At 40.1% G+C, this 22,105-nt stretch overlaps 1 protein-coding gene across 3 annotated transcripts in view; it reads right to left on the bottom strand.

The window, feature by feature from the left end:
• wwox (WW domain containing oxidoreductase) overlaps window positions 1–22,105 on the bottom strand; it is a 212,348-nt gene that overhangs the window by 125,888 nt on the left and 64,355 nt on the right. For 2 of the 3 annotated variants that reach the window (XM_041796234.1, XM_041796233.1), the window contains 2 exons: window positions 13,734–13,919; window positions 5,436–5,700 (listed from right to left, as the gene is read on the bottom strand). In XM_041796234.1, the coding sequence (XP_041652168.1) occupies window positions 5,436–5,700; window positions 13,734–13,919 (451 nt within the window). Of the gene's footprint in view, window positions 1–3,022; window positions 3,089–5,435; window positions 5,701–13,733; window positions 13,920–22,105 lie in introns of those variants that run through there. The other variant, XM_041796235.1, reaches the window with a different exon arrangement.

Genomic DNA, 22,105 nt, shown 5'->3' with positions numbered 1-22,105 from the left:
TCTCTGGGGTGAGGTGGGTGAGAGCGAGCTCCTTGTCACAGTAAGCAAGGCTCAGCAGAGGAGGAGGAACCGTTTCTCCAATCGGGCCCTGACTGCTGGTGCCTGGTCAAAAGTTCAGCCTGTGCATATGTAAAAAGGTGGCCTGGTGCCCGAGGCAGGATCCTGGGTAAAATAATCATGCTAAAACGCTAAGAAGCATGGGACCAGGCGAGAACGCTGATGGAACCAGACCCTGGGGGAACTTAGGTGTCTGATTGGAGCAGCAGAGCCTCTTAGGACTGTGCCCACAACACCCTCCTCCTCCTTCTATCCATTATAGCAAATGATGAGGTACACACTGATCTCCATTCAGCTCAGCACTGTCTGCGCCTATAGTTAAGGTATAGATTAGATAGGCTGAGCACAGCTGCTTGGAGCCTGAGGGTACGTTAATCTTGTGGGAGCAATCCGTCAGTCAACAAAATGTCACAGGGTCAGCGTTACAGGACGGTGACAACTTTACAAAGGTTACAGCACGAGTAATAACTGCAACAGTCACAATAATTCACCCTGCTGTTTAAGTTCACTGTCTAACAACTTCTACATGTGTTGACAAAGGCCTTGAATCCCTATCCTAGATCGATGAAATCAAACTAAATCTGTGTCATTTACATTTTGAGCATTAAACAGAACTGTGATAACCGCTGTTTCACGCCTTTCTCGCTTTTCTCTTAGTCTCTGCACACATCTATACACCACTGCAGGCTAGATCAGATCTTTCAATGCTGATAATCACAGCAAAAGGACACAGGGAAAACTCCCACTCTAAACACGCTGAATTAAAGAAACAGGAGTCACAGGCCCGGTCGCACCATCTCTGATAAGTAGATCAAGGCGTGGGGAGGGGAACATGATGTTAGTGAGAGATAGTTTGGCTGATTAAAATGTCATGGCTCTTTATAGATGCCTTTCTCAACTCAGCAAAAAATGAAATCAGCTCTGCACATCAAGAGCAGAGTGGGCTGTGCTCCCTGCTAATGGAGAAGTTTCTTTGCCTTAAGTAGAACCCACAACACAAAAACTGCAAAAATCTAAATATTTGGCTAATATGCAAGCAAAATATAAGACTAGATAAAAGTGAGGGTGAGAGTTATCAGCTGATAAAATAAAGAGAGCTCAGAGCACTATTAATGACAGAGGAAATCGTGAAACATGATTGGTTGACCAAGTGCGGCGCTTATGGCCTCACATGACATTTCCTCTCCTTTACTGCTACAGTCAAATTAAAGATTTAGGACCACATGGAGCTCCAGGTGTTCCAGTAGCTTCCATACTGTGAATAGAAGTGTGTCTTTGTTTGTGTATGTGTGTAGCGCAACTGTATATCACTTCACCTGTGCACCTATAAATCAAGCCGGTGCTTTAAATGAGAAGCTGGTTATTTGCGTGAGAACACACACGGGGGCTTTGTGATTGTTTTTTGGAGTCAACATTCTGCTTGTGTTTGCATCCCTGAACAATCTCCACGGATCCCGCCAGCGTACGCAAGCAATTAAAGCGATAGCATCTTCATATCCTTGCAACCAATAACTGAAATAATATCACTGTTTTATTAAGCCCTTAATGTGGGGGCAGACGGAGTGAGGAGTGGGATTTTAAAGAGGATACACTTTCGGGGCGCCTTATCAAGCCCAGATTTAAATAAGAGCAAATGCTCAGCTTAAGGGTGTGCCTCTGTATCTGTGAGTTCATGTGCATGTCTGTGTGTGGCCTTTATCAGACATGAGTTTTAGCTAATCGCTGTGTCAGCACCACCAGAATTTAATTACCAGCTCTACCTTTGTCCTTTAATATTTACTAACATCTACACTACATTTAATTAACTACGTGTAGAAAAGCGCCATTCTAGAGGAGAAATGGCTGTGCTAATTGTGTCTGTGTGCTTATACACCCCACCCCCACCCCCAAAAAACAGATACTAAATAGCAGCAAAAACTTTGGGGCACACTTTCCAATCACATGATTAAAAAGGATTTTAACAAAATTACGGTCTGACTTAAAGCTCCTGTTACATAAAGAGAATGTTGGATGTTTTAGCCTTTTATTGATTTTATAAATCAGTCATGGTCAGTGTATTTTGGTGTTTTTGACAAAAAATAATTACAAAATAAATCTCTTGAATGCCAAGTAATGGCATAGTAATGTAATTTAAATCAAATATGTAATGTAAAATAAGTGACTGCATAAATATTCACCCCCTCGCAAGTCAGTATTTAGTAGATGCACCTTTAGCTGCAATCACAGCACTAAGACTGAGGGGATAGGTGTCAATCAGGCTTGCATATCTGGGTACTACAATTTTACTCCATTCTCTTTTGCGAAACTGCTCAGGCTCTGTCAGGCTGCACTGGTATGAGACGTACACATACTTTTTCAAGTCCAGCCACAAATTCTCTGTTGGATGTTGGTCTGGTCCACCTTGGCCACTGCAGAACATCTTTAAACCATTTCTGTGTAGCTTTCGCTGTATGCTTTGGGTCATTTTCTTGTCGGAAAATAAATCCTCTCCCATGCCGTAGTTCCTGTCCTCCATCATTACCTATATTTTACTAGCCTTCCAAGGCTGGCTTCCAAGAAGCACCCCCACAACATGATGCTGCCAGAGTGGACATGGTGGATAGGTGTAAGATGAACTGGTTGATAGATAGTACATTGCTTAAACAGAGTTTTTTTACACTTTCTATTGCAAAGATTCTCGAAAAAGAGATGTTTTTACTTTAAATAAAGCATAATACATTTTTGGTCAAAATTATTATTTGCACAGGAGTATATCAGCAAGAGTCTACGGGGGGGCCAAATTTAATACAAATTGAGCATTTCCCACAGCAGCTTTAATTTGATCCAAAAACAACAGAAAAAGGACAGGGTAAAGCAAAGAAAAATGTCTCAGAAGGTACAGAGGGAGGTAGAAAAAATGTTGTGACACAACGAGTCAAACCGAGGAAATGTTCAGCTTGGCATTTAGTGAAAGGTGCTGAGGAGCGCTTCCTCTCATCCCTCATACTCTTTCACAAGGAGGTGAGACAAATGACAGCCCGAGGCCTCCAGTCTGTCAAACATGATGGATCAGAATGACGCTTCACTAAAATTTCCAACACGCTGCCTTTCAACACATCACATCTTCCCTTCAGTGCAAACACTAAATTGATAAAGGGTGAAGAACAGCTAATGGAAAGATGTAATAGTCAAACTAAAGCATAGATTAGCAGACGATAATGCCTAAAGGGTAGAAGGAGAAGAGCAGAGGATGACATAGACTACGATAAATCATCTTGTTGGATTTTATCATTCTTATCTGAAGTGTGTGAGGATGTTAACCTCAGGCACCTTATATCACCTTAAATGTATGTACTAGTGCTTTCAACAGTCTGTCATGTAGCCTTTTACTGTTAAGACTTGTGCAGGTACATCCTCACACAACAAATGCAGACATTTCTATGCAGAATTTTACTACATTTTGCTCCAATACATGTATGTTATGTACATATGAATGGAAAGACGATCAAACTTGAAATGTTAAGCTTGAAACATGAGATCCTGGAAGAAAACCCAGCACACAAAAAATGGGAAATTAATTAAAAAGAACATGTTCATTGGCTTAATCAGCCAAATTTGGTTCAAAACATTTGCATAACTTAAGTACAACTTACAATACAGTATCTGTAAAAAGAAAACAGAACAAATATTTACAGCTCCAAGGAATGTGCGTAGTCACTACTAGAAATTATATCAGCAAGAAAGATTAGAAAAAAATGCCATCCTAAATCAACTACAATGACTTAATACCTATTTCAAGCAGAAATACTTGCCATGGCGTCTGATATGATCAATAATAACTCCCACAACATACCACAAAGGGCATGGTCAAAGGATAAACAGTGTGGTCCATAACCATCACAAAGATTCAGCAGGAAGTGCAACATTCAATAACATTCATTCATATAACCACTGAATGGAATGGGAAACCTCCCATCAGAGTGTTTGGAAAAGGGCAGGACTTATCAAAAAATTCTTGGAAGGTGATTGGACAAGCATTCAGTCTGTCACATTCATCAGAGCCAATCAGAGCGATAAGACAAAATGAGGTGGCAGGCATGCTTTGGTCAACAAACTGGAGCTTTCGGGGGGATAAAACTGATGACGAGGTTGGCTGGATGAAGTGCAAAAACATCTTCTCTACCATGAAAAGCTTCTAGTGTAGCTCTTTGCCCTTGTTTTATTTAATTAAAAAATGTGGCTGAGTTCAGATTAAACTGCCGCTACACTGTCGCTCAGTGGTTTTCAAACTTTTTTGCCAAAGCCACACGTGAAATTAAGCCATATATATTCATATCTTTGCAAATAGCCATTGTAATACATGTTACTGTATCTTTAGTTCTTGTATAGTTATAGCAATAATGTATGGTTGTATAAATTTCCAAGTCACACCCAGATTTGCCTCAACGCAGTGTACCTTGCACACCATTTGAGAACCACTGCTATAGCTACATCTGAGCTGAAAGCTACACTGGCAGCAGCCTTTACTATTGACTTCCAGTGCAACTAAACACCACCGGTAGCTACAACTTCAAATGGCACTGGTGTTCAGGCCCTTTTTCAGACCAGGCACAATCTATCCAGACTGGAGCTTTACAAGATGGATTTGCCCAATGAAAGACATGGGCTCTGGCCAATTCATCTGTGTTGCAAGATTAACTTCACCTGGAACTGTTGAAACACACGAACAAGGGTCAAAGAGTCAGCTTCCCTGGTTCAGCTTCCCTGACTCCTGGCCTGCTCTTTATGCCTCCTTTTGAGGACAATCTCTCTACTGTAAGGCTGCACAGAACTCAAGATAATGCATCAGGAAATATCTGCTAATAGGTTCTCCTGATGGGTAATTGCTTTTATGGTAAAAACATATTTGACTTAAAGTTTGTTATCTGCTGCATGTGAGTACAGACTTGAGGTTTTTGCAGTGCATTTATTGTAACCTAATAGTCGCAGTACACAGGATCTGGAATGTCGCCTAACCTTGTGAGAGCATAAGGGGAACCACCTCTCAAAGTTAAATAAACAGTAACAGGAGGGAGAGGAAAACAAGCCACCAAATATCTCTCTATCTGTGAAACCCAGACTCTCTCACTGAGCCCTCAGCACTCAGCAGATCAACCCCTTTCCATCCTTTTCCTCTCCCTTCTCTCACGATGTTTCCAAGACAAGCACATAGCCTGAAGAATAGACACCTCAGAGTCTGAGCATGGTATAAATACAGTGTGGTGAATTCTTAGACTGTTTTTTCTATTAGGGGGTAAAAAACTACAACACAACTATTACGATGCCATAAAAAGTTAGCAAACCCTTCTACATGCATGTTTGTGCAGTTTCAATTAAATATAAACTTGGTTCTCCCTTACCATAGACTTGGTGAAAGGTCTGGCAAGTGTGAAGAGAAAGGTCATCAGCCACCAGCTGCGGTGAATGGAGGTATACATCATGTTCCCAGGATGCACTGCGTTGGAGGTGACGCCGTGAGGAGACAGACGGCGGTGAAGCTCGTTGCTGAAAAGGATGTTGCACAGTTTGGCTCGGTTGTATGCCAGCATGGACCAGTACTCCTTCTTTGGGGGACACAGTAGGGCCAAGTCCACCTTTCCACATGAGTCTAAGAGGTCTGTGAACCTGAAACATCACCCAGATCAAGAGTAGTCAGAGTGTGCGTTTGTGTGTTTTGAGCTTTCTACTGGCAGATGTGGGATTGTCGTCTGCATACAAATCAAAGACATGACATGATGTTCTTTAATTGCCTGCGACAGAGCTGTTAAACTCCAGATGTTTGACAAGGCCCCTTAAACATTACACTACTCGTTGTGTTATTATGCAGTCGCACTAAAACATCACAGTACAGGAGCACCAAAACTGCACTCCCTGTGTGTCTGTGTATGTGTATGTGAGAGGGAGAGAGGGAGTGAGGCTCCAAACTGGTGGAACACATCCTCCATATTAATCCAGTCATTAGAAAACAACCAATCAAAATGTCACCTGGTTTCCTTGTTGTGATTTTACAAGCTTGCTGCCTCTTGTTTACTGTCGCCTTCCGCAACATCCTTGCTTGGCTAAATTACAACATCTGCAGGCTTTTCATTTCATGTGCTGCAACTTTATAACTACTTTAGCAAGTCGAGGTTTATAAATCAATCGCCTGAGCACCAAATGTACTTTTTTCTTTGAAAAAGGAGGGATTTTGGTCAAGGAAGATCTAGCTATCTATCAGATGTTTTAATTAATTATCAACAATATTAACACCCCTTGTTTGACCAGATATGACAGTACCAGGGCAAAGCGAACATGTGCTGGGCCAATCCTACAGTAAGTCCCTATGGTAGAAACTGATAAAGTACCCAGCCATTACATGCGTGTCCATCTCTCCCACCCCTGTCCCTCACAGGTCAATGCTATACCAGCGGACAAGGGGCTTAGGGGATACAATATGCTACAGGGTCATGGGTCACATGGCGCTTTGAGGGGAGACTAAGTGAATAAATGGGAAATCAGCGAAAGTGAAAATGACACAAACAAAAAAGGCAGCGACTTCAATAGATGTAATATAGGTTTTGGAATGAGGTGGACAGAATGGAAGATGTAATATGAGATATTGTCTATTTCCGCTCTGGTCTGTGTCAGTGTGTAACTGACTCTCTCTGGTCCTGCCTAAGCCCCCTTTGAAGGGGTTAAAGCCACTGTCGGTTATAGAGGAGAGTAGGGAAGGTGAGAGTGTGTGTATATGTGTGGGGATGTATAGGTGTGTGTGAGTAGTGTGGAAGCAGGGAACGGAGAGAGCGAGCTGTTGTGAAAAAAAAAATATGCAACAAGAATTATTTGTAGTTTCCACTGGCACATGCTTCTCAGTTTTCATGTAGGTTCTTGCATAGCTGTGATGTTAATTTGCTAATTTGTTAATTCTACTGTGGAAGCTTATTGTGCTCGATGCTTGAGCCCAACACAAGTTTTCCAATGGGAACAACAAAGTGTATTGTATTGTATCCTATCACATACACTGTTGTAAATCCTGTCATATTGTACTATACTGAATTGCATCAAAGTATATCATACCATAAGGTATGATAACATACATCATCAGCATATAGTAATGGATTAAATCATATTGTATTGTATCATATCTCATATAGTATTCTGTATCATATTCCATATCGTATTGTATCATACTGTATCGTATTCAATTAATTGACCATTCTCGGTCTGGCTTTTAAAGGGCACAATAAAGTTCATTGTATCTTATCATATAATACCCTGTAATATCAGGTCATTTCACATTGTTTCCACCAACATAATGCCATATCAAATGGTAACATACAATAATGTATCATACGATATTTACGGTAATCATATCATGTTGCATACCATAATGTATCACATCATATTGTATCATAATGCATACTAAAAATACATTGACTGCTTTTTATGGAAATTCAAGGGTTCAAAGAGTAATGTCATGAACATAAAGCTATTTTAATGTTAAAGCATGATTATATTGATGTACGTAGAGCTTGGTGGATTGAAACTACACTATATGGACAAACATATTTGGTCACCTGACAGTTACACCGACAGGAACTGTAATGACATTGTATTCAAATACATGTACTTTGATACGGAGTTGGTCCCCCTTTAGTAGCTACAACAGCCTCCATTCTTCTTGAAGGCTTTCCACAAGATTTTGGAGTGTTTTTATGGGAATTTGTGCCCAATCATTCTGTTGAGCATTTATGAGGTCAGGCACTGGTGTTGGACAAGAAAGCCTGGCCCGCAATGTCTGTTTTAGTTCATCCCAAAGGAGCTCAATGGGGTTGAGGTCAGGCCTCTGTTCAGGTAAGCCAAGTTCTTCCCCACTGAACTCGTCAAACCATGTCTTTATAATCCTTGCTTTGTGCATTGGAGCATAATCATGTTTGAATATAAAAGGGCGTTCCCCAAACTGTTGCCACACAGTTGGCAGCATAGCGTTGTCCAAAATTTCTTGGTATGCTGCAGCATTACGATTGCCCTTCACTGGAGATAAGGGGTCTAGCCCAAACCCTGAAAAACAGCCCCACACTAATGACTTCCATGTTGCACTTTTATCTAGGACAAGAATTTGGTGGAGGAAAAAACCTGAAAAAGTCTGGCCAGTCAAAAGCTCTGAACAATAAATTAAGTACATTAGCATGAACAATCTTAATTTATAGAAACATACTGCAAACCTCTGCAAAACACCAAAGAGGAAGAAAAATAAACACTTGGCTTGAGAATTTTCATTCTATATAACCAAGTGGTGTATTTGGCATTCGATTACTGACAAAATGGTTATGCCCGATGATTGTAGTCCACATATCTACGGATTAATCACATCATCTGAAAAGGGAAATAGCACTGCCTTAATGCAAACCATACATATTACACTACAACACTAAAACTTAGGTGAACTTGCTATTTTTACTCTGCAGGCAAGCCTTGCATCAATCACGTGCTGTCGATACTCTCTCCATGACATGCTGTCTCTCTTCCTCTTACTTTTCCTATAACATGTAATCGCAGTATGACCCCAAGTGAATGTGAGTGTTAAGACTTCCCCTCCTGTCCTCTCATGCATGGCAGCGATTATAGCATAACTCATATGAGGGCCTGTGTAATAGCGCTGCGGTTTGATCTGCTAGAATAACTCTGCGCATGTTTTCCTTGTCTCAGGTCACTCTGCCGAGCGCAAATCAATCACTCTGCCTGGCCGTCTGACTGACTGAAGCCAGGATCAATGCCCTGCACACACAACAACTGACTCTGAGACACATGGCTCAAGGCTCAGGCTCACAGATCACATTGCAAGACATCATGCTTGTCTCGTGTATGACAGGGAAAAAAGAAGCATATGGAGTGCAGTTGCTTAACAAAGAAGGCCAAGTTGGAAAACAATGTCAAGAAGAGGGAAGAAAGGGGCTGAGTCAGGGGGTCAGACAGACGGAGCAGATACTTGATCAAAGTAAATTTTAGCAGAGCAGTCCATCCATCATGTTGATGATACGTTTAATTTATAGTGACAGCGTGTGGAGGGAAATGAGTTTCCAGTGAGTGAGGCTGTCATGTTTGACAATATGCATCAAGTCTGATATATCAGTTTGTGATGAAAACTAACCAATGCAGCTGCAGCTGGAAGCACATGAGTGGAGCTGAACAGTGGCTGAAGGGCCGGTGTAAGTTAAACCTTATCATTATCAATATGACTTAAATAGAAGTTAACTCTAAAGGCTGGGGATACTTGAAAACAGAGTGTTCCTTGTACTCTGCAAAAGCACCATATTCTGTGTTTAAAGCTACAGAAAAATTAAGTGAATGCCATTACAAACCTGTTATCCTCCAATGGTTTATCTATCAAGCAGTACTAGCATAAAATGTAGTTTCAGAAAAGTTATGATGATTGAAAAGTGCGGTACTTTAAAGTCCCTGTAAAGCAGAATCAAGTGCCCCCATCTGAGGTAATGAGGATAGAAAGTCTAGTAAGTTACACAATGCTACTAATGCTACCAATTACAGTAGCACCGAGCTACCCAACCAAGCACCAGTAAAGAAGAAGTAGACTCTGAGTAAACAACTGCTAATGAGGCAGGGGACTTAAAAATCAGTCTGAGAATGTTAATTATGAGGGGAAATTAATTACATTTATTGATAAAACCTATTGAAAAGTGTTTTTGTAATATAAAGCATGTTTAAACATTATGTTAGATCTAAAAAGTTCATAAGCCTAAATATCCTGAGCCATGTCTTCCCATTTCCTAAAACACCTCAGAAAGAATGTAAAGTCATACAGTGCCATGGAAAAGTATTCCCCCCTTCCTCCCTTTGCATATTTGTAACAAAATGTTTCAGGTCATCTAATCAATTTTACTACTAGACAAAGATAACCTCAGTGACTACAAAATGCAGTTTTTAAATGACTATTTCATTTATTAAGGGAAAAAGCCATCCAAACCTCCCTGGCCCTTCCCCCCCACTGCCTTGTTAAATCATAAATTAATTGTTATTAACCACATTTTTTTGGAAAGCTGAGTTCAATTTAAATACACATCCCCAGGCCTGACTACTGCCAGACCTCTCCAATCAAGAAATCACTTAAACATAGAACCTGTCCAACAACGACAGGTAGGCTGAAAGATCTCAAAAAGCAACGCATCACACCATGATCTAAAAAAAATCAAGAACAGATGAGAAACAAAGTCAATGACATCTATCAGTCTGGAAAGAGTTACAAAGCCATTTCCAAGGTTTTGGGACTCCAGCGAACCACAATGAAAGTCATTAAAGTGTAAGTGAACCCCCAGCTCAAAGCTAACTTCGCCCACGTCAAGATTTTAAAAAGTGAGCAGTTTGAAAGGAGGGAGGGGAAAAGGACATTTTTTTGTTTTAATGGACGGGGTTTTCCGGATGAGGCGTAAGTGACAGTGACGTCTCTTTGTCAGAAAGTGACACAGAGTCCCGCAGCACTGCTGCCTCAGAGTGATCTTTTGAGGTGGAGGATTTTTCCCCTCTAGAGTCCCCTAAAGCAGGCTCTTGTGTGGTGGTGGACCGTGGTTGCCCTGAGTACTACCTGTTTGGGCCATTGGCTCCAGCACCGGCGTTACTAATGCCGGAGCTCTCAGAGCTGAAACAGTGCAGGTGCAGGAGAGGATGAGAGTGGTCTCTGAATGGTAAAGTCCGTTAGAGGCGCTACATTCTACTTTTTTTATGAAGTTAGTGACGTAAGGTCACATAAGCCAGGCCTTTTCGGAAAAGATTTTTCAAAGCAGATGTCCATTTGAGCTAATTAGAAGTTGTAAAATGCATATTTTTTATCAGTTTGTTGCAAATGTTAAAAAATAACACAAGCATTGATGTATTTTATCATAATTCAGTCACTTTAGTGTATGGCTGAAGAAAAAGGTTAGTGTTTACTGCTTCTTTAACTACAAATGGGGAAAACCTAGACAGTAGTGAACCTTTCCAATAGTGGCCGGCCTACCAAAATTACCCCAAGAGTGCATAGACGACTCATCCAAGAGGTCACAAAAGAACCCAGAACAATATCTAAAAACTCAGTCTCAGTTGACTCAGTTAAAGTCAGTGTTCATGATTTAACAATAAGAGAGAGATTTGGTAAAAATGGCATCCATGGGAGAGTTCCAAGGCCAAAACTACTGCTGACATAAAAGAACACAAAGGCTCGTCTCACATTTAACAAAAAAAAAAAAAAAAAAAACATCTTGATGCTCCTCGAGACTTTTTGGAAAATATTCTGTGGACAGTTTAGACAAAAGTTTAACTTTCTGGAAGGTATGCCTCCTGTTACATCTGGCGTAAAAATAAAGTATTTCATAAAACATCATACCAACAGTCAAACATGGTAGATGGCGTGATGGTCTGGGGCTGCTTTGCTGATGGAGGATCTGAACTACTTGCCATTATTGATGGAACTGGGAATTCTGTAGAAAATCCTGAAGGAGAAAATCCAGGTGCAGTTCCTGACCTCAAGTTCAACAACACTTGGTTTAGGACAATGATCTAAAACATAACAGCAAGTTCACCTCTGAATTAGTTTAGTTTAGTTTAGTTTAGTTTAGTTTAGTTTAGTTTAGTCACTTTCATCATGTAGACTCCACACGTGACCTGTAACATGTCAGACTTGTTATTGTTTATTTGTACGTACTGATGTCTTTTTTCCACATTGATTCCATATTTTTGTCGTTTAGACAGTAATAATTTATGGTCTTTGGTGTCAAATGCTTTTGTTAAGTCTATAAAATATCTGAAGACATACTGATGTTCATTTAGTAAGTTATGTTTCTCTATGAAGAGATTGGGTCTATTGACAAAGACTTTTTCTAAAATTTTTGAGAACTGTGGAAGTAAAGAAATGGGTCTATAGTTAGAGAAGGAATGTATGTCTCTGTTATTGTAAATGGTATGACCTTAGCTATTTTCATTTGACTTGGGAATATGCCTGTTAGTAGTGACTGGTTAAAGATATGGGTTAGTGGTTTGGCTATGCTATTTCTAACACTTTTTACTAATTTCATATCAATATCAATACAACCAACAGATGTCTTGGTTTTAAACTTATTAACTACATTAATGACCTCAATTTCACTGATCCTGTTCAAGAAAAAAGTATTAGAATTTCTCTTTATGATATTCTCATTTACATCATCGTTTAACAGTGGATCAACAATTTCTTTGGCTAGATTAAAGCCACATTAACAAAATACTCATTGAATCTATTAGCAGTCTCTGTAGTTTCAGTTTTAATTGATTGGTTGTTTATACTTAGGTGATCTGGATAGCCAGATTTTACTGTGCTGTTTTTAATTATGCTGTTGAGCAACTTCCATGTCCCATGGGTTATTTCTATGCTGTTCTAATTGTTTATTAAAGTAATCCTTTCATTTTGTCTCATTACACTAGTTTGTTTATTTTTGTATTTCTTATATTTACTCTCTGCCTCCTTTGTTCAAGATTTAAGAAATTGTTAACCTCCACCAAGGAGGTTATGTGATTGGCAGGGTTTGTTTGTTTGTTAGCAACATAACTCAAAAGGTTGTGGACGGATTTTGATGAAATTTTCAGGAAACATCAGAAATGGCATAAGGAAGAATTCGATTTTGGGGGTGATCTGGATCACTGCCTAGATCCAGGAATTTTATAAAGGATTCTTTACTATTGGGAGATAGGGCTAATGGCGGAGGTCTGCGCTCTCCGAGTGCTTTTCAGTTTATAAAGCAGGTTTTTCTTTTTATAGGCCTTTTCTAATCCTTTGGTTATCCAAGGCTTGTCTTTATACTTTTTCATCCTAATAACTCTTAAAGGACAGTGTTTATCATACAGCGTGTTAAAGGTTGACAGATATATACTATCATTACTTAAATAAACCTCAGTCCAGCTTTGCTGCCATAAGTCTTGTCTGAGAGCCTCTATGACTCCAGGTGTGTTATGTCGAATCAGCTTACAAGCGTTGGTATTTGTCTGTCTGTCTTCAGAATATTTGGTAGAGTTACAAAAACAGGTAAATGGTCACTAATGTCATTGATAAGCAGTCCACTTACAACTCTGTTTCCTATTTCATTGGTAAAAATATTATCTATTAGTATTGCACTGTCACATGTTATTCTGGTTGGAAAAAATGAGGATTTTGGAGTTGCCAGTTAACATAAATGTCTGTCGCAAACATCTGTTTGCAGTTGTTGCCACCAAAGCTGGCACAACCTGTTTTTAGATTGAGGGGGATATTACTTTTTCATGCAGGACCAGATAGGTTTGGATGGCTTTTATTCCTTAATAAATGAAAACATCATTTAAAACTGCATTTTGTAATTATTTGGGTTATCTTGATTTCATAGTAAAATCAGTTTGATGATCTGGAGCATTAGGTGTGACAAATGTTCATAAGAATAAATCAGGAGGGAGGCAAATACATTTCACTAGACTGTATATGTCTCTTGTTTTTAATGGTCATCTTCCATGTTTAGTTTAGTCATTGTACTGTGTCTTCTGTATTTGTTGTATGGTTTTGTGTTTTCTGAAGGCTTATCTAAGGATAAGCATTGCAAATTAGACTGTAAATATGTGGTAGCAGTTTAAATGCAACATATCTGTCCCAATAAGAAACCAACATCCATAAACTAGTCCATAGGTACCTGTGGGACTCTGATGAAACCACCACCACTCGCGCAGGAGCCGAACGACGAAGCACGTCTTGAAGGCACTGGACAAGCAGGAAGTGGCCTAGATGACAGATCTGGAAGGTGGACTCCAGGCTGTCCTCTGTCAGGGTCCAGGGCTGAGTGCTCACAGCTGCATTACACACCAGAATGTGCAGGGGTCTACGAAGGCAGAAATAAAAAGGTTTATTTTGTTTATCAAGTGAAAGTAAAAAGTAAAAAACAGCTGCATATAAAAGGAGACTGTCAGATTCTGTGTAAGGAGAGCTAAGGAGTAGAAGTAAAAAACAGGATATGTTACGAAGCAAAGGCAGCGAGAGGAAACAGGGTGTCTGATTCCAGAGACAGGTCAACTGTAGAGGTCTGCAGAGGCACAGCTTCAGTAATGCTGATATGATACGGAGGTTTCCAGTGCAGCTCCCTGAGGCTCGACAGGTAGTGTAGATACTGAATACAGCTGGCTGGAGGCCAAAAGCAACAGCACATTGGAAAGCAATCTCAAACGGTTTCAACACACAAAGGTGCTGGAAGTAATGACTGTTGATACGGGCTCTGTGTAACTACACTGAGTAACCAAACCCACCAAAACATCCACTCAGAGGCACATCACACACATGCACACGCACAATACAAAAAAAACCACACAGAGTGCATTTCCCTTCTTGCAGACTTCATGTGGGCGAGTGAGTAACTCTCCCTGCTCGCGTGCCACTGAGCAGGGATTGCTGGGATTGCTGGATTGGTCAGGGCACCGAGAGATCCTTGTCGGTGACAGCGTCGCTCCAGCGAGCTCGAAACCACAGTAACACAGCCGAACAATCCAAACACACCCCACCAATTTTTAATTTCTTCCATTAGAATTAATTATGAGGCCGAAGGCAATTTGTGTACCCTGTGTTTAAGACTGCCTACTGGATTAATTAAAAACTGGATGCTGGAAAATTAATGTGTGAATTGTTATGCCTTGCTATAATGAGCCATCCCATGCTATTACATAGGAGTGTACTGTACAATCACCTTCAGGCCTCTGAACACACAAGGTTCATTAAAGAGCACAAACCTAGTCACAAGTCAACTTAAAGAATGCCGACCTCAGCAGATTATCAACAAAGCACAATCTAGGAGGGAGATATTCAAATTTTCCCAGGAAATAATAAAGTTAAGGAGGTCTAACTTAATGCATGGTAGGGGGAAAAACACCAACTAATTGGCCTTTGTGACCTGCAATTACACATAAGAAAAAGGTGGAAAAACAGTTACAGTAATGAAAACTTCTCTTAAATTCTTTGTAAAGTAAAACACATTACTTGTTTTGTTTCCCTGTCTTGTACTGTCAAAAATAAGCCTCTGAAAATTTTATAAAATTTTTGGCATGTGCTGCATGTGTGAATGCACCTGTGGCCAATGACCGGCCATCAGTTCATGACCTCAAGCTCAAGTGCTCTTGGGTTATGCAGCAGGACAACGACCCGAAACATACCAGCAAGTCCACCCCTGAATGGCTCAAGAAAAACAAAATTAAGGTTTTGGAGTGGCCAAGTCAGAATCTGGACTTTAATCCAATTGATATGCTGTGGTGTGACCTTAAATGTGCAGTTCATGCTCAAAAACCCTCCAATATGGCTGAGTTAAAACAATTCTATGAAGAAGATTGGGCCAAAATTCCTCCACATCGATGCAAAAGACTCATCACCAGTTATCGCAAATGCTTGATTTCAGTTATTGCTGCCAAGGGGCAATTACTTTTTCATACAGGGTCAGATAGCTTTGGATTTTTTTCACCCCTTAAAAAATTATATAATCTTTCAAACACTGCATTTTCTATTTACTTGGGTTGTTTTTGTGAGGTATCAAAATTGGTTTGATGATCCAAAACATTTAAGTGTGATAAATATGCAAAAACTTCAGGAATCAGAAAGGAGGGAAATACTTTTTCACGGTACTGTAAGTAAACCTCCTCCCCAATGGAAGAAGTCTAAACTGCATGCAGGGGGTGCTGAGGGGCTCCCAGGTTAGCCTTTGCCTTCTGAGTGGCACTTACATAGGCCATGTGCAAGGGCATGAACATCTTCCACAGCAAGAAAAGCTTTCATTGTCCTTCCTTGCTCCTCTATCAATAAATAAATGCTGTCCAGATCTAAGCAAAACTGTTGCGAATTTTACAACCAGCCCAGTAGCCTCACTGGCAGCAGTCATTACTACTGGCCTGCAGTCAAACTCATGCTTAAGTAGGTCAGAAGGACAGTGAAACATCATTCTGTCATGACAAGCTTTCAGTGCTGTTCTTTTCCCTTTTCTTATAATAAGGAAATGTGGTCCAGTTCTGATAAAACTGCCACTTTACTATAGCTACATCCGAGCTGATAGCTACAGCGGCAGCAGCCATTGATATCGATTTCCAGTACAACTTAACCTCGCCCATAGCTGCTTCCCCGTTCTCCTCAATTGACACTGATCGGTCTGATCCATTCTCAGATCAGGCAAAAGGCTTCAGATTGGAGCTTTGTGAGATGGATTTGCCTGAGGACAGACGTGGAATCTGGCCAATCAATCTGCTTTGCAAGGTTAGATGCCAGCTTCATTTGAGCAAAGTCTTCAGATGGATTGCTGTTATCAAGCATCACACGACCAGTATGGCTGTTGTACAGGTACTTGTTTTCTGCTTAGTATGTTGTACATCATTTAGCACCCATTCACTCATAATGTGAATATGTCAAATTACTTTGATGTGCCATCTCAGTGTCAGACTCTGATCTGTGTTGTCCTCCATAAGTCATGTCCTACTTCTCAGGTCAACACATGACAGGTCAGGCAGATTTCAAGGCAGCTTCTCCTGAATTTTTAGGAGTGCATGTGTGAAAAAGTCTCCACATTGTGCTGTGCTGACTGCAAAACTGTCTAAGAGCAGCGTAATAACAGCACATGCTTGAACTCCTGAATCCAAATTTTCAACTCTCCTGTGCAGCTGTTATTTTAAATCCTCATTATGTCAGCTACACTAAGACCTGGTATTTTGACATTTTTACCCCAAACAGGCATAAGCAAAAAAATGTAAGTATGTCACTCAAAGTGGAGCACAATTTTGTGATGAAAAACTCCAATAAACAACTTTGCTCCAGCTAGTAGAGCGATTTCCCCCACACAGCTCCGATGGGCCACTGGTGAGTCTGCTTGTAATGTAAAAGGCCTGTTAATCCAACTGCCCACCAGTTAGTCCCTCTCTCATAAGCGCAGGTCTAATGAATGTCTTTAATAGGCCTATTGCAGCGAAGCACAGTCCCTCTCTCCACATTAAGACCTCACACAACACTGTGAGCACTGTGCAATCTCAGCGCTGGTCAAACGAGGGTGTTAAGTACCAAACAGGGACACATCAGTTTATATATTTACTTTAAATAACCCCCGTGGGGATGACCACTGACCTCTATGATAATGGGGGCCAGCAGGAAGAGATTGCCTGTGTGAGCTGGGCTCGGACTACTGGTCATTAACACTACTCTTTATTGGCAACATGAAAACTGGTAACTGGCAGCACACATATGGATACATGTACACTTCTACTCACTGATAAATATTCAATATTATTCAATCAACCAAATATATTCAAACCGTTGAACGTATACAAATACAGACAACTGTGTCTCTGTCTGTGAAACAAAAGTTAAGCCAAGTGGCCCACCTTACATATTTTTCTAATAATCAGATTCAGAGCAAAGACATGTAGAAGGGATCTGGCTCATGGAACTGAGTGAAGAAAATCAAGGGTAAAGCCTTATTTTCAGCCCAAACTCGTCAGAGTTGCAGTGATAAAAAAAACAACAACTCCAAAACCTTGTACTAGGTCTTGTTAGTTATAAGATAAGATAAGATAAGATAAGATAAGATAAGATAAGATAAGATAAATGCTAATTAGCGAGCTGTGAGGTACCTTTACATTTTGGTATGTTTAAAGACGGCTCAGACTTCTGACAATTCAAGGAGGATGAAGTTAAAACCTTATTATGATGTGTTCAAAGTCACATGGAGAAAAAGTTATTTTAGTTTTTGGAAAGAAACCTGAATAAATGCGGCCCTTTACAGGAGAAATGTTTATTTATTACCTTCGCCAAGGAGGTTACCTGATCGGGAGGGTTTGTTGGTTTGTTAGTTTGTTTGCTTGTTAGCAACATAACTCAAAAAGTTAAGGACAGATTTTGATGAAATTTTTAGGAAATGTCAGAAATGGCATAAGGAAGAACTGATTAGATTTGGGAGTGATCTGGATCACTGTCTGGATCTAGGAATTTTAAAAGGATTCTGTACTATTGGGAGATAGGGCTAATGGCGGAGGACTGCGCTCTCCGAGTGCTTTTCTAGTTAGTAATATAAAATAGATATAAAGCATGAATTTAGTTAAAAACATCTGTCCCATTTTACCACCCAAATGCACCATATTCCTGTTTATATTACTAATATTATCAATAAGGAGATATTTAAGGCGCATTAATAAGAGTTCCATTATGAATAAAAATCAATGATACTCATGTCAAAAGTCCGTTATCCGATGTATGTTAGTATTTTCATCAGTTAATTTCAGATTACTACATGTAGGCTATGATGTACAAAATGAGTGTTTATTTATTTTTTACAGTTTAGCTGATTTTTTAAGAGAGTTCATGTGATGTGACTAAAAGTAAAGACTAAAATGTTAGCACTTTTTATCCACTAAAACTGGACTAAAACATGTTCAGAGTTTTCATCGACTAAACCTTTATTTACCTAAAGATTAAAACTAAGAGTAAATCTAAAAATGGCTGCCAACATTAACACTGAGTTGTACTGCAAGTTGGTAAACAATGGCTGTAAGTGAAGTGACAAGCTCAGGTGCAATAGGAGAAGTTTTTTTTTAATCAGAACTGGACATCATATTTTATTAAAAGAAAAGGGCAGAATTGCACTGAAAGCTCTTTTAAGCAGAAAAATATGTTTTTGCTCTCCTCTCAACTGGTCTCAGCATGAGTAAACAGTAGTTACAGGAATGGTTTGGTTTTAGGATGTTCCTAAGCGTCTATTTCCATATTTGGATAAACGCTCATTTAAAGTTCGTTTAACCAACTAGACTAAAGTCAAATTCTTCACAGGGTCATTCTGTCAGCCGGTGTGACGTTAGCCTGATATACTCTCTACAGCAAGGCTAACATTGCAAGCTTGCATTCGTTCCTCTTTGCAAATTAATACTGTGCTTTGATATGTGGCTTCTTTGACTTCAAAAGTCATACGTGAGTTCAATCCTCAAAAGCCTACACACCACCTTATTTCCATTTACTACTTTAAAAAAACTATCATACCCCACTGTTCCTACTACACGCCAACCGCTAAGCTTCTCATGTTTACATCCATGAAGTACCAGTACCACCACCTCAAGTGGTGGGAGGTTCATTACAGTTTAAAAGAGCATTATAGAACAGGATTTCAAGCCTGTGTTTATAAAAATGATGGGTAATTCGTTTAACCGACTCTTAAATCCTGTGCCGGCTAATTTGATAAACAAATTTAACCATTTTAGCAATTATCCCTAGTTTGGTTGCACTGCAAGTCAGTGAACAATGGCTGCCAACAGTGAAGCGATTGGTATTGGCACTCATTTTTCACAACAGGTGCATCTCTAGCTGTGGTATCATAATAAGTATCGATATAATTTGATTTCTTACTTGTCTAATATTGAAATTCACTCTACAAATAGAGGGCGCGGTGCTGAGTAGTGCAGCAAACAGTATAAGGCAGACCATGGAAACATAAAAAAGAATACTTTGGAAAATGGAAGAACTTTCTAAAGAAAGACTGAACAAGTTAGTTACTACCATTAAAATAGATAAACGAGGTTACTTTGCCTAGGCACACAGACAGCTAGGTGCAGATCAAACAGGAACTGAAAGTGAGTTGACAGTAGCGAAAGAGAAGTGGAGATCTATCTGAGAATGCACCATTTAGCAGCTGCACTTTTTAATATCAATTTCATCGGGGTACTGATGGTCCTATTGTCTAACATGTATGTATCTATGTTTGGGCACAAAGTAAGTACAAATAAGAGCACTAAACCACTATAAGCTGGGCTTGCATGTATCCAAGCACAACACCTATTAGAAATAATGTGATTGAAATCAGAACAGGATAAATGCACTTAAAAAGAATCTGAGGTGAAAACAGAATGCACATATTAATTATGGACCATTCAGGAGAAATTGTGTTAAGGGTTTTCTGTCAGCGCCGTCCTATGTCATTTACATCCCAATAAAATTGCACCACATTCAACAATATCAATATCCAGGTAATTTCATTTCAAAGGACAGGCAATTAAAGCAGAATCGGGGTCAATGGAACACAAAGCAGCGTGAAAGCCACTGACTAAAGCACTTAAAAGCAAGGGAGTGAGAAACGAGAGAAGGAAAAGAAAAAGACTCTGATTACATTTCACCTGTCAATGACACGCTGCAGGAGCATTACCGCGCGTGTGTAGGAGTGTGTGTCTGTTTGTTGACTAAACCGTGTGTGCATCTCTCCTGCATGTATGCACATACATGCGTGCGTGTTGTGTGTGTGTTATGCCTGAAGACATACGCGCTGTAATAGAGCGGTGGTAGACTCAGACAGCTGCCCAGTGCCATTCACAGCTCAGAGCTCCCAGCCTCCACTCTGCTCTGTTCGCCTTCTGATGAGAATTAATGTACTCTGACGTCCCCTGGGACTCCCCCATTCCCCCCACCCTAACACCACAGCTAATGAAGAAATACAACCTTGCCAAAATACTGAGGTAGAGAAGGAGAGAGAAAGACTGAGAGACATCATGAGATAGAAGTAAACTGAGACGAATAAACAAAACAGGAGACCTGCAAAAAAGCCTGACCTGGGGAGAAAAGTGTTAAAAGGAGGTGTGTATACTTGGATGAGGATGGGAGGGACAAATGTAAGACACAGGAGTGGCACTATAGGACAGATACAGAGTGAGGAAAGCCACCATGAGGTCTGGCTGTGACCCAGAACACGTGTCCTGGATGGCCATACCCTGCCCCAGGGCTGCTACGGGCAATGACTGCCCTGCCTCTCCCCAAGGGGCTCCCCTGACACCAACACACACAAACACACATCCACTTATACACACTTCTCCATCTAGGGACCGGCGGGTGGATGAGCAGTATAGATGACAGAATACATGACCCCAAAATAGCAACTGTGCGACCGACCATGAGGCGAAAGACACATGCAGTAAAAGCTGACCATCACAAAAACAAGTCCCATAAAGTCTGCAGTTCTTTTTGACCAATGTCAAACAAATGGACACACACTCGCTGGCTCCTGGGGGCCTCATCCATATGGTGTCCATCAGTTTCAACGTCTTTTTTTGGTGTGATGTGCACTGGAATTCTGATGGATTCACTGATTGGCTTTTTTAGGAGAAGACATTTTGTATTTTTTTTATTTTAACTTATGTGCTGTCTTCCTTTTGTTTATTTTTTCCCTCATTTGACAAAGCAGTTGCTTCACCATTTATCTAAAAAAGAATTTGAGATCCTTTCTTCTCCAGTCACTCTGAATGGCTAAAACAAGGACACATCAGTCACACAGAGAGTCAAAACGCATCCAACAGACAACACTCGTTTTTGAAAGTTTTCTTATGAGTTCTGAACATTTTTGATAAACACTGATCTTCTCCTGTAAACTCTAAGTCTGCTCATTGATGCTACCAACGCTGTGTCACTGTCACACACGCACTTTGCACTGCAGAGCTGCTAAATGCAGACAGTCTTACTCTTTTTGGAGGGGGGTAAACAACAAAGTATAACTCACCTGGCATGAGTACATACATACAGGTGCATCTAAAAAATTGACTATGATGAAAAAGTTAATTCTTTGCTGTGACTGAATTCAAAAACTAAAACTTCCATACCTTCTAGATTCATCACATACGAAATGAAACATTTCAAGACTTCTTTGTTTAATCTTTATGATCACTACTTACAGCTCACAAAATCAAAAACCCACTATTTCAAATAGACTTTAAACGCGAAACAAAAGATGATCTTAAAGAGAGGAGATTAAAGCTTACACATGATTTCAGCGGGGCAGCCTCCTTCCATAGCTGCAGTATGTTCAAGCATGAGTAGAGTAGATTGCTTCAGTATTTCATGATTTCTTTATCTCTTTTCCACTGTAAAACTTTACTTTTTTAAAATAGTGGCCAACATGAAAGTCTTACTGGATTAAGTTTCTATTTTAATCTGAGAACCTAAACAGAAAAACACGTGGCTTGGTTACACTCTAGAAGAGTGACTGACTTTGTTTTAGGTGGACTGAGTCTAACCAACTGTCTC

This window comes from Cheilinus undulatus, linkage group 9 (assembly GCF_018320785.1).
Source record: "Cheilinus undulatus linkage group 9, ASM1832078v1, whole genome shotgun sequence".
NCBI lineage: Eukaryota > Metazoa > Chordata > Actinopteri > Labriformes > Labridae > Cheilinus > Cheilinus undulatus.
The sequence above is the reverse complement of the archived record's forward strand: the minus strand, read 5'-3'. Positions and strand labels throughout refer to the sequence as shown.